This window comes from Danio rerio, chromosome 23, assembly GCF_052040795.2.
Source record: "Danio rerio strain M-AB ecotype USA chromosome 23, GRCz13ab, whole genome shotgun sequence".
Taxonomy (NCBI): Eukaryota; Metazoa; Chordata; class Actinopteri; order Cypriniformes; family Danionidae; genus Danio; species Danio rerio.
Genome location: NC_141043.1, coordinates 45,298,400 through 45,312,500, shown reverse-complemented (window position 1 = coordinate 45,312,500; position 14,101 = coordinate 45,298,400). Strand labels below are relative to the sequence as shown.

Genomic DNA, 14,101 nt, shown 5'->3' with positions numbered 1-14,101 from the left:
TTTTATTTATTCTTTAAATAAACATAAATAAAATCTAATTAAAATTAGCAATAAAATTTAAATATAAAAATATTCATAATTTATAATTAATTATTATTAATATTATTAGTATTATTATTATTCATAAATATAATAAATACTAGTTAAAAGTATTTCTAATGTAAATAATTTAATAAATGAAATAAAATAAATAAAATTATATAAATAAATAAATAAATTAATTAATTAATTAATTAATTAATTAATGTATTTTATAAATATTTAAAATATTACATTAAAATTAGTGATAAAATCCTAATTATAATAAATTATAAATTATAATATAGTATTATTATTATTATTTTTTTTATAATCATAATTATAATAAACAATAATTAATTAATTATTATTTTATACTTTTTATTAATAAAATTCTAAATAAAACAATAAAATTTGTGATAAAATTATAATTATATTACTATTATTATTTATAATTATAAATAATAATTATTATTATAATTAATTGATTTAAATTAATTTAATAAAATTCTAAATAAACTGTAATTAAAATTAGAAATAAAAATTGTAATTATAATTAAATATAATTTAGAACATATTATTATTTTAATTATAATTGTAATTTATAGTTTAAATAAATAATTATTATAATATTTTTTATAATTAAATTCTAAATAAAATAAATTAATTAGTATTAAAATAAAATATAATTTATAATATTTTATTATTATTATAAATATTAATTGTATAATAATAATAATAATTTTAATTAATATCTCTTATCAATACAATTGTAAATAAAACCTTATTAAAATTAAAAATAAAATAATAACTATTCATCTGAATTCATAATTCATCAATGAAGGCTGGTAATCTGTCCTTCATAAAAGATTCATTCAGTTCTATGATTTGCCTCCTTAAGGTGCAAAGTGATAGAAATAAAAATAAGAATGTGAATGTTATTTATGTTTCGTTTACCCTGTTTTATCCATCCTAATGTTATACTTGTGGTGTAATGTTTTGTTTACCCTGTTTTCCAGTATTACAGCGACAGCCGCAAGCATCGGTGCAGCCGGGATCCCACAGGCTGGCCTGGTAACCATGGTAATAGTCTTGACATCCGTCGGACTGCCCACCGATGACATCACTCTCATTATTGCTGTCGATTGGGCCTTGTAAGTATTAGCAAAATCAAAACACTGGGAAAATAAAATTCAGACATGTTTTCAGCATAATTTTGTTTTGTTTTCAGAAATAAGACATTAAATTTAAGTTTTTCTTTAAAATAAGATAAATAATCAGCCTATATGGGGAAGTAAAGAAAGTTATTTCAAATTTAAAAATGTAAAAATCTGATGGGTGTTTTGAGCTGAAACTTTACATACACCTATAGGTAACCTATAGGTGCTCTTTCAGGAAAAAACTCACTGAGGTTTGACTCTATTTCTGAAAACAACACTATATTTAATATCTGTCTGGAAAATGCTTACTGGTTTAAGAATTTGTAGATATTTGGACTAGAAACAAGACAAAAACTAAAGTAAGAAAAGTTTTATTTTGCATCATAAAATGAACTCAAACTACAAAAGCATTTCCCATTTATATGGTCAATATTACTACAAACATTCAGAAATGAGTTTAGAAGGAATGATTCTAACACAGTTATCTGCATTTAGCAAAGAAGTTGCACAGCAGATCATCAATTAAGAATTACATGCTCTATTTTTATTTGTTTTTATTCATTTCAACCAATATTAAGTGGATTTCAACATCATGTGTGTTTGTCCTGACCTCTTCAGAGACAGATTTCGCACAATGGTCAACGTGATGGGAGACGCTCTGGCCACAGGAATCATGGCCCACATCTGCAGAAAAGACTTTATCAAAGAGGGAGATGGGGTGAGTACACACACACACGAATACAATGAGCTTATACTTTACATATCTAAAGTGCATAAATAAGTACACCCCCTTTACAAAATGCATATTTTTGTCCATTTCTCAGTGAATGCAGCATTTTTGGTGCATTTTATTAAACAGTTATAATCATTAAAGTATTAGTTTGGTCACCTAACATCTGTAGGAATATAGAAATAATACATTTACATTTTATTTAAACAAGTTATTGCAGCAACAGCAACAAAAATACAAACATGATTTCAACTAAATGATATTTCTTTGTCTATCTTGTTTTTTTTCCAGTACATTCATATTATTAAATATTTATTTGGGTTAATATTACTAATTTTGTGTTAGCATTACCAATTTTTGCACTGTGATCTTCAGATTCTTTGTTAGATTCGTTCAAGTTTTTGCTTTGGTACTGACTAATCTATTGTAACGCACACATACTTTATTGTAAAGCATCCTCAAGAAAACATTCGTTTAAATGAGAGATCTGAGAGGGGGAAACTCATTTATTCAGAGCAATGTACATACACACACACACACACACAAGCAAAGTTGTAGCTGACAATATTAAAATTAAACCTTGTAAGTATACAGCAGTGAGTTTTTTTATTAAAAAGAAAGACAAAAATGCATAGATGAGCCAAATTTACAAATAAATTCAGGTATAATAAAATTAGGGAAGCACCGATACCATTTTTTTCGTAACCGATCCGATCTCGATACCAAAAGTTTGAGTGTCGATCGATACCGATCCGATCCCAATACTGTGCAGTCATTCAAAGCTGTACAACTTTAATCTTGAATATCATAATGCTATTAAAAATCACAATTATAACAACATTGACAAGAACACTAGCGCACTATACGGCTCAGCTGATTCAGTCGTTTATAGTGACATAAAAAAGGAGCACGGTACTTCTTTTTTTATCATCAATAAAGGCAGTGCGGTGCGCCTCGCGTTTTTGGAATGGAAAAGCGCATGATAACAGTAACGTGCAACCACACATGCATACAGATGTATTGTCAAAGAAGCTAAATCAATTATTTAAGCTAACAGGAACAAATAGTCTTGGAGAACGTTTTTCGTGTTGTCATAAATGCGACAAGCAGGTTGAATGGAGAATGAATGGAGAATGATTGATAGGCGCAGCGGCAGGAAGCACTGAAGTGAACATGAGTTTAATCACGTGAATCATCATCTGTGCTTCACATTAAACCGTAGTATGGCTCCGGAATTTTTGGGATACAGTATGCCTACATGACAATGTTCTAGTGGCTTATATTGGCTACCTTCATGGCTTAGTTGGCTTATAAACACAGAATATAGCGCAAGCGCAAGATCAGATTTGGATCGGTACTAGCTAGCCGATACCCGATCCAGCAAAAATATGCGGTATCGAACCGATATATGTTCCAAGTATCGGAATCGGTGCATCCTTAAATAAAATATAACTAAATAGCTTCCCTGTAACGAGGAGACTGACACGGAGGGATCCATTATGCAGTATTTATTAGTCAAGCTTTCACTCAAACACACAATATGCACTAAAGTGCAAACACACATCCACAATAGTCTATGAAGTATCAAGACTGGCGATGAACAGACACAGAGGGGTTTACCAGGCATTGGTCGAGGGCAGGCTGCGAGTGTCAGAGTCCGTGTATCAAGCGTGGGTCGTGGGCAGGCAGAGAGTATCAGAGTCCGTGTATCAAGCGTGGGTCGTGGGCAGGCAGAGAGTATCAGAGTCTGTAAATCAGGCGTGGGTCGTGGGCAGGCAGAAGGCGAAGCAGAGTCAGAAACAGGCTGGAGTAATGCACGAAGGATCAGGCAGGGAATAACGCTCAGAAATGCTGGCCGGGGCTAAACAAGACTTCGCACTGACTGAGTGTTTGGAGCTGGCTTATAAAGAGTGCGTGGGTCGTTAGCTTGATTCAGAACAGGTGTATGCACAATCAGCGTAAGTGGATGATGTAATGCTAGAAGTCCGGAGATAGCGGCCTCTGCTGGCCAGCGAGGGGAATGACTGGGACCGAGTCGGTGACATTCCCTCATCCACAACAAATCTTACATTGAGTGAAGTTTCACAAACTAATCTCGAAAGGAGCATGTGATATGATTGACTAAAGTTGATCTCTCATCTACAATCATTAGTTAGCCAATCAGATTAATCAATACTCAATGTAAGTAGTCTAGCAAAAATCACTCCCTTATCTTCGTTTCCGAAGAAACCCCCCCCTCATCCACCCCTACTCCCCCTTTCCTCCTGCTTGGGGAGCTCTTGAGAATCACCTGATCTCGTACTCCCCTTACATGCTCTATTGAACAGGCAGGAGCCCTGGGCTCAATTATCTCTGAGGTCAGGGTTCTCTCCCGGGACAGCATACCAAACCTGCTAATAGCATCAAGCGATATCTAAGTGTGAACTCTTGAAACAGAATTATCAATTTTGTATCACTTACCTAGCTTCAATATTTCAACAATATGTGTGTCGGGTCACAGCAGCACACCAGGGGCTACCAAAAGGTAAAGTCTAGATTAGATACGCGGCCGGCCGTAAATGCAATATGCATAATAATATAGTAGCATTTTTTTAAGACACTGCATAACAATAATACATATTTGTACAGTGCTCTGATGGTTGTGTTTAGGGTTGGGGTGGGCATTGGCATTAAAAAAATACAATTTACTGCATAATTTAAAAGATAGCATGAATAATACTCTGTACAACTACTATTTTTACGTTACTGTGATGGTTGGGGTAGGCTTTAATAAAATAAAATAAATGGGAAATGTAATAAATTCTATAAATAATTCATTAATTTCCAGCCGCAACCATATCCAATCTAGCAACAACCCTTCCAAATGTATCCCGGCTTCTTCGATGCTCCCGGACGAGCCCCCAAATTATATTACGCCCTGTGTGGCTTGAAGGATGAAAGCGCTAAAAATAATTATGCCAACCCAACAACCTTTAAAATTCCCCTGAGACGTTAGCTGCTAGAAATCGAAACAGACAGCGGACATACTAATGAACATACGTCATACGAATGAACTTGCCTAATGTTTTGACAGAGAATCAGCTACGTGGAGTCCTATGTAAGATGTAAGTCACGTGACGTACTTTACTTTCACTTCCCTTTTAGTAGATTTAAGGTCATCACTGGAACCCCTCAATGACCCCCATCCTTTTCTCATTGGTCCACTCGTGAAAACTCCGCAAGCCAATCGGAACAATTAGGTTTTAGAAGCAGACAGCAAATATAGACAGAAAGGGGAGGAATGAACAACAAAGGAACACCCCCAGGCATGTTACAGCATTTATGACGGAGAAAGGAATGAAAAGCATCAAACAAACAAACAATAGTAACACATTAAGCCAAACTATTTCTTCAACATAAACCTAAAAATAGCCTCTTTTTAAAATTGAATTGAAAATGACAGTAATTGGATAATCTAAGAAGCTTTAGAATATACACTCACTGGCCACTTTATGGGGTACACCTTACTAGTACCGGGTTGGACCCCCTTTTGCCTTCAGAACTTCCTTAATCCTTCGTGGCAGAGATTCAACAAGGTGCTGGAATTATTCCTCAGAGATTTTGGTCCATATTGACATGATAGCATCACACAGTTGCTGCAGATTTGTCAGCTGCACATCCATGATGCGAATCTCCCGTTCCACCACATCCCAAAAATGCTCTATTGGATTGAGATCTGGTGACTGTGGAGGCCATTTGAGTACAGTGAACTCATTGTCATGTTCAAGAAACCAGTCTGAGATGATTTGCGGTTTATGACGTGGTGCGTTATCCTGCTGAAAGTAGCCATCAGAAGATGAGTACACTGTGGTCATAAACGGATGGACATGGTCAGCAACGATATTTGTGTAGGCTGTGGCATTGACATGATGCTCAATTGGTACTAATAGGCCCAAAGTGTGCCACACCATTCCACTACCAGCCTGAACCATTAAAACAAGGCAGGATGGATCCTTGCTTTTGCCTAATTCTAACAACCATGCCATGTTCAAAGTCTCTTAAATCACTTATCTTTTCCATTCTGATGCTCGAGTTGAACTGCAGCAGATTGTCATGACCATGTCTACATGCCTAAATGCACTGAATTGCTGCCATGTGATTGGCTAATTAGAAATTTGCAATAACGAGCAGTAGGACTGGTGTACCTGATAAAGTGTCCAGTGAGTGTAAGTTGCAGCTATGACGAAAAAAAACTGTAACATTTATTATCATGAACTGAACATGTTATTACCATTATTATTATTATTATTATTATTATTATTATTATTATTATTATTATTATTATTATTATTGTATTCTTCTTCTTCTTCTTCTTCTTATTATTATTATTATATTATTATTATTTTTGTATTATTATTATTTTATTATTATTATTATTGTTGTTGTTATTATATTGTTATAACTATAATAATTATTATATTATTATTATTATTATTATTATTATTGTATTATATTATTATTATTATTATAATTATTATATTGTTACAATTATATTATTATTATTATTATTGTTATTATTATTATTATTATATATATTTTTTTATTCTATTATTATTATTTATACAAAAAAATATGTTTATCTCCCATATTTGTTGGTTTTTGTGAACTTTTATCCTATTTTTAGCAGGTCAACTATAGGTTTTGCAGTGCGACAAATCCATTTTTAGGTAGATATACTAAAATACAGTACTATACAGCAAATTACACTGTTTTGTCCTCCAAACATTGATTATTTAACATTTTAAGAGCTCAAAAGTTTCCCCTTGCATTGTTAAGCTCCTTCGAAAATAATGCAAATTATGAAAAGGATTACACTCATCATTTATAAATCTCATTTAAACCAAACAAACAGAGATTTCTCAAAAAACAATGACTATTTCCACACAATACTAATATTGAATAATATTTTCTATCATGGTCAATGTTAACGGCGGACAAATAATTCAAATGTTCCCCCTTTTACGTCCTTGGTTTGATGATTAACAGAAAAAGGTGTAAACAAGCTTTTTATGTTCATAAAACAGAAAATTAAAGTTGTTTTTTTCCTTTGACACATGGAGATTTTCACCTTATTCATACATTTAAGGCTGTAATCACAAAGACATCTCAAGGATACTGAGGTTTTGTAAATCAGGACAAACTTAATGATGAGAGGACAGTTCGTGACCATGGCATACAGTCACGACAATATGGAAAAAAGCAGGCTTTCTTTAAAACTACGTAAATATGACTTTATACAAAGTGCAAATGGACTCTTTTCACAGAGATGCATTTACACATTTGATAATTATACATCTACATTTTTCATATTTACATATCCAAGCTATTGTTAAGCAGTATTTTTAATATAAAATAAGTCAGTGCTAGAAAAAAGAAAAGAAAGAAAAGTCAAAAAGCACTGACTTCATTGTAAAGATTATTAGAATACCAATAAAATGAGAGCATAATTAAAATTATAAAAGCAAATTATATTCCTTTTTATACTGTAGGTTTGTGTGATATGATCTACACTACCTGACAAAAGTCTTGTCGCCTATCCAAGTTTTATGAACAACAAATAATAACTGCACTTCTAGTTGATCATTTGGTATCAGAGAAGGCTTATATTAAAGGCAAAGGCCTCTAGATTACACTAATTTTATCAAAATAAAATAAGATTAAGCTTTGATTTTCATTGATTTAATTAGGACAGTAAGGTCTGACTTGGCTTAGACAAAAGTCTTTTCACTGAACAGAAATAATGTCCAGTATAGAATATAAAGTCATGCTGCAGTGGAAACAGAATGAAAATTATCTGATTGTCTGACTCCCATGAGCTTGGAGGACTGCATCCATACATCTCTGCAATGACTCAAATCACTTATTCAGTCATCTGGAATGGCAAAGAAAGCGTTCTTGCAGGACTCCCAGAGCATTGCATTCTTCCTCAAAGCCTCCTCCATCTTACCCCAGACATGCTCAATAATGTTCATCTCTGGTGGCTGGGCTGGCCAATCCTGGAGCAGAATATTGTCAGGTTGCAAAAATGTGATAAGAAAAAAAAAACTCTTGTTTCTGGTCTAAATATCTAAATCTCCCTAAACAAAAAGCATTTTCTTGTTCTTTATTAAAAAAAACAACAACATAATATATATAAAATTATTATATTATAATATAGTATACATAAAATGAGCATGTCTTTCCATAAACAGGTAAAATTATGTCAGTGGACTATGTAAAATAATTTGTTTTTACATTATTGTGTTTACCACACTGGCTAAAAAACCAACTAGCTAAATCGCACTTCAGCAGTGTTTATTTGAAAGCGCGCAAGGAAGATCTGCGCTTGAGCAGTGTATATTTGAGGGTTTGCAAGAAGTTTTGTGCACGAGCAGAGGAAATCGGCGCGCAAGCAAAGAGATTCGCATGCTGTAGGCTATTACATAAATACAATCTCCACTTAATACTGCTCTCACGACATTTGTCATTGAAATAATACCACAGGAAGATCTGTGTAAAAAAGGCCTGCCGCCACAGCTTGATAAAATCCTAGAGGATAGCTACTTGCCAAAAAAAAAAAAAAAAACACCATTCTGAGCCAAAATAGTTCATTAAATATGCAAAGCTGATATAAATGAATGTAGCTAAGGGAGTATAACGCTAACATTACACTAACTTGTGCATTATTCAGTCACAAGATGGCGCTAAAACGCAAACCTGACTGAATCAAAATGGGCTGAATAAAACACTTATCTATGCGTCAAACAGCAATCACAATGGTTTGAACCATTATGGATATCTTTTATTTTAATTATTAGGATTATTGTTTGACATACAGATTAGAGTGAACACTCTTTTCTCAGTTTTAAAGCACTGACCACCCCACTCATCTTGCTTTGACATTATATAGAGGAGATCAAGCCTTAACAATGTGAGTAAAGTGTATTTATATAGCGTATATATCGTGTACAGCCATACACCCAAAGCGCTTCACAATCATGAAGGGGTCTTCACACCAACACCAGTGTGCAGCATCTACTTGAATGATGCAACGGCAGCCACTGGACAATGGCGCATGTGCGCTCACCACACAGTGGAGAGACAGTGATACAGCCACTCAGAGATGTATAAAGTACTAGAGACCCATACTTAAGTAAAAGTGCTCAATCAAAAAGTGACTTGAGTAGAAGTAGAAGTGCTCTTTAAGCACCATATTTAAGTGGAAGTACTAAAGTATTCAACATTTTTATTACTTAAGTATTGCAAGTAGTTTATGTCAAAATTTACTACTCAAGTACTGAAAGTAAAAGTACAAGTATTGTGTAATGTAGTTATTAAAGAAAGCAGTCAAAAGACATCATATTGTTTTGTTTATTTTAAATATCTTTTTTTGGGGCACTTGATTAAGCAGAACGAAAAGAAACATGGCTTACGATACTGTTTTTATGTGTAAATAGTTTATATGGTAATGTTACAAGAACCAGTGGCGTAGCGGATGGGCCCGCGTGATTAGGGGGCCCCGCGTCGTCGCGATTTTCAATAATTGAACATCAACCGGCAACCGCAATAATCAAACTCTTGGGAACAACTGTGGTCGGAACCAAAGTTCACAGGTCTGTGTTCTCTGAACACCTCTCAAGCGGTGGACTACTTCATTCTGATTGCTTGCCGCCAATGTTGCCAACTTAGCGACTTTGTCACTAGATTTAGCGACTTTTCAGACCCCCCTAACGACAAATCTAGCGACTTTTTTGTGTGTTATTGGAGATTTTTTTAGACTGTCACTTGTCCATACTGTACCGTCCCTACTCTTCTCAACGAGCTGCGTGTGATGCCGCCGACCCCTCCCCCGCCTCACAGCACTGACAGGCGGCCCAGTCAGTCCTCGTACAGCAGCCTCTCTCATCTGCAGCCCGAGAGCAGATCACCCCTCTGCGTACCGACGACAAATGATTTAGCACAGGCAGTGTGTACAGTCAAACCGATCTACTTCTACTTTATTTTAACAATTTAATTGGACCGTTTATTCTTTTCTTGTTCACAATCACAGATATTTTAGTGACAGTTTCTGAACTTGTCTGAGTTTATTACATATGAGAGATTACTGCACATTCACTACACATCTATAATGACATGCTGTATTCAAACAGCAATAAATTTAGTTAAATAAACATGCTTATATAAAGTGTAGTGCAATTATAAATACCCCTTTATTAACCATAGGCTGTTAAACAAACAGAAACGGTAAAACGTGATGACGTCAGTGATATGCAAATTGGCGTATGACGTATCCCCCCCCCTCTTCATCAGGGGGCCCCGTCAGCGATCCCTGCAGGGGGGCCTCCGCATTTTGCGCTACGCCACTGACAAGAACTAACATCATCTGGCCCTTTTACCTGAAAATCCCTTCAGTGATGAGATAATTCAGCATGTTCACTCACATACATTCTCTCTCTCTCACACACACACACACACACACGTACACTGCCCTGCACACACCTATGTACACTCTCTCCCCACTCTCACACATTCATACACTCTCACACACAGTTCTTACACAGAAATTATGTGTAGTTTTACTTTCTGAAAATAAAAAAAATATTTAGTGCAGGCCCGGATTGGCTAATCGGGAGGACCGGGAGAATTCCCGGTGGGCCGGTCCGTTTTTTGGCCGCGAGGGCCGGTGTCCCTAGCTCCAGAATCTGTTGCTCTCAGCAGTCACACTTTTTACATTTATTAATTTACTTGACCACAGCCTTTTTATTCATTATTTCACCGCAACTCTTCTCTTTTCATCTATTTTAATGATTATACATTAAAGTTGTGTCTCCATTCTGAACATAGCTACTGTGGTCCAGCGGTCAGCACGTTAGATTAAGACACCGCGGACCCGGGTTCGATCCTCGTTAGAGTAACTTATTGTTTTCATTGTTAAGACATATAATACTGTTAGGGTTTTTGAACATTTGAAGTTCTAAAGCAGCTGTTTTCTCAAAAAAAGACGTGATAGTGTCATTAGAAACTGATTTGGAAATGACCTCATTTTAATATAGTCAGTCGTGAACTGAGGTGGGCCGGTCTGAGGCTTGAAACTCCAGGGCTGAAAAGGTGTCCCACTCCGGCCCTGATTTAGTGTGTTAGAATTTTATACATAATGTCCACATAATTCACCATCACCTCGTAACATCTGTGTAATACCGATGTTGTTATACATATACATGGGCACACACACACACACACACACACACAAACACATATAAATACACTCTTTTACACTCTCATAACCTCTCTTTCTCTTACACACACACACACACACACACACACACACACAGGTACAGAGGTGAAGTGTTACAACATTTCTCCCTAATAGTGAAATAGCGCCCCGTGTGCTGTGCCGCCTTCTCTCGCCCTTGCGTCGTCCTTCGCCATAGTATTGCGACATCACGCATTGGAGATAAATGACGTCATCACGTAATAACCGATTATGACCTATTACTCAACTGATATCGATCATTTTGACACACCTAGTAACGAGTAACGATGCAGCACTGTACTTAAGTAAAAGTGGAAGTAGGAGAAAAAAACAATACTCCAGTAAAGTAAAGATACTGCCTTTTAGTACTTAAGTACAGCAGTGAAGTAGTTCTACTTCGTTACTATACATCTCTGCAGCCATTGTAGTGGATGGGAATGATTGGGAGGCCGGTAAGGGCTGATGAAGGGAATCTGGACAATGCAGGACACCAAGGTTACACCCCTACTCTTTACGAGTAGTGCATGGGATTTTTAATGACCACAGAGAGTCAGGACCTCGGTTTAACGTCTCATCTGAAAGACAGCGCCCACTGACAGCCCACTAAAGGTCAAGGTCAATAACCACAAACCCCCCTGTAATTCACACCCTGCCAGTTAACCCATTTAAGGGATTCATTGATAAATTCCTGATAATTTATAAATGTAAAATGTAAATTTATAAAAAAAAACAATCATTAAAAACAATTATGATGCTCGTCAAAAGATTTATCTCGTCTGATAAATGTTTTTAATCTGTCAGATATTATAGTCATCACTGAAACGTTATCAAAATGATATTTTGTTGTTACTGTTTACCATGCTTAACCATCTATCATGATTATAATTATCTAGAAGATGGTCCACAGGCACACACACAAATCCAATTACTCCAAATGCTTATATTGAAGATTGGTCTATATTTAAAGTCTGTCTTGAAGGCAAATGTACAGCAGATGCTCCAGGCAGCTTCTAATTATCCTTCAGGATATGAGAGTGCTTCTAGGATTTTTCTGCTTGTATTAATTAAGCAGCCATTTAGCACACACTTTTATCCAAGAGCCACTTGTTCTCCGACTTCAGGCTTTACTGGGCTGGATGATAATTTATGGCTCTCGTTTTAGAGATTGATTTTATGCTATATTTATTTGAGCCCTGAGGTTTATCACACACAGATTTTTAAGTGCCCACATTATACTGCATTTTCAACCTAAAGAACCCATACTGGGGATAAATCAGCATCTGTGACTGAAGTAACAGTCAGTTCATGTAAAAGCAATGCAGACATTGTGGTTTGTAAAATAAAGGTTAAGTAGTTGCAGGTAATGCAGTCACTGTGAAATGCTCCTGAACGTCCCCCGGAATGATACCTTTACATTAAATCACCAATCATAATGATAAACTTCACACTATTGATCAACTCTTTTTCTTTCCTTTATTTTTACTTTTCTTTCTTTCTTTTTCTTTCTTTCTTTCTTTCTTTCTTTCCCTTTATCCATTCAACACTCTCTTTTTTCATCCTTTTTCTTTCCCGTTGTCCATTTAATGCCCTTTCTTATTTTTTTATTTCATTTCTTTCATTCTTTCGATCTTTCTTTCTCTTCTTTCTATCTTTCACTTATAATTCTTTCTTTTCCTTCTTCCTTTGTTCTTTCTTCTCTTTCCCTTTATCCATTCAACACCCTTTCTTTTCATACCTCATTCTTTTTTCCTTTCTATCTTTCTTTCTTTCAATTCTTTATTTTCTTCTATTTTCTTCTTTCTTTTCTTCCTTTCTTCTTTCCCTTTATCCATGCAACCCTCTTTCTTTCATTCCTTCTTTCTTCTCTTTCCTATTATCCATTCAACCATTTGTCTTTCTTTTCCGCTTTCTTTCTTTCTTTCTTTCTTTCTTTCTTTCTTTCTTTCTTTCTTTCTTTCTTTTTCTCTTTCTTTCTCTTTCCTTTTATCAACTCAAACCTTTTTCTTTCTTTTCTTAAATAATTCATTCTTTCTCTTCTCTTTCCCCTCTTCCATTTATCTCTTTCTTTATTTCCCCTTTTTCTCTTTCTTTGTTTCTTTCTTTCATTTTTTTATTCATGCAACTCTCTTCCTTTCTTTTATTCCTTCTTTCTTTTCTTTTATATTATCCATTCAACCATTTTTTTCCTACTTCCTTTCTTTTTTTCCTTTTATCAATTAAACCCTCTTTCTTTCCTAATTCTTTCTTCTCTTTTCTATTAGCATTCAACCATTTTCCCTTCTTTCTTTCTTTCTTTCTTTCTTTCTTTCTTTCTTTCTCTTTCTTTCTTTCTTTCTCTTTCCTTTTTCAATTCCTTTCCTTCTTCCCTTATTCTGACTTTTTTCTTTCTCTTTCTTTTTTCTTTCTTTCTTACTTTATTTCCTTTTATCAACTCAAACCTTTCTTTCCTTTCTTCCATAATTCATTCTTTTTTCTTCTCTTTCCCTTTTTCCACTCATCCCATTCTTTATGTTCCTTTTTTTTCTTTCTTTCTTTCTTTCTTTCTTTCTTTCTTTCTTTCTTTCTTTCTTTCTTTCTTTCTTTCTTTCTTTCTTTCTTTCCCAACTCTCTCTTTTCTTCTTTCTGTCTTTCTTTTTCTTCTTTCTCGTTACCCATTCAACCCTCTTTGCTCCAACTCAAACGCAATACCAATGTCATTGGTTCAATTTCCAGGGACACCAAGAACTAACAAAACAAGTGTACCTTCGCTAAATGGAAGTCACAAGAACTAGCATCAAAAAGAGTGTCCTTTTTAAATGACAATGAAAATCGCTATACTGAACTAAACGAAAGTCGGTATTTTGCTTCCTGTAACTCACATGCAATGTTAAACTGTAGCTCAAACAGTAAAGCATATTGGCAGTAATATCAAGGTTGTGAGTT

General features: G+C 34.9%; 1 protein-coding gene across 2 annotated transcripts in view; it reads left to right on the top strand.

The window, feature by feature from the left end:
* slc1a7b (solute carrier family 1 member 7b) overlaps positions 1 to 14,101 on the top strand; it is a 149,410-nt gene that overhangs the window by 132,718 nt on the left and 2,591 nt on the right. The window contains 2 exon segments of one of the 2 annotated variants that reach the window (NM_001190760.1): positions 1,038 to 1,172; positions 1,797 to 1,896. The exons of the other annotated variant lie outside the window; for it this stretch is intronic. Of the exon segments in view, the coding sequence (NP_001177689.1) occupies positions 1,038 to 1,172; positions 1,797 to 1,896 (235 nt within the window). 2 annotated transcript variants of the gene reach the window in all.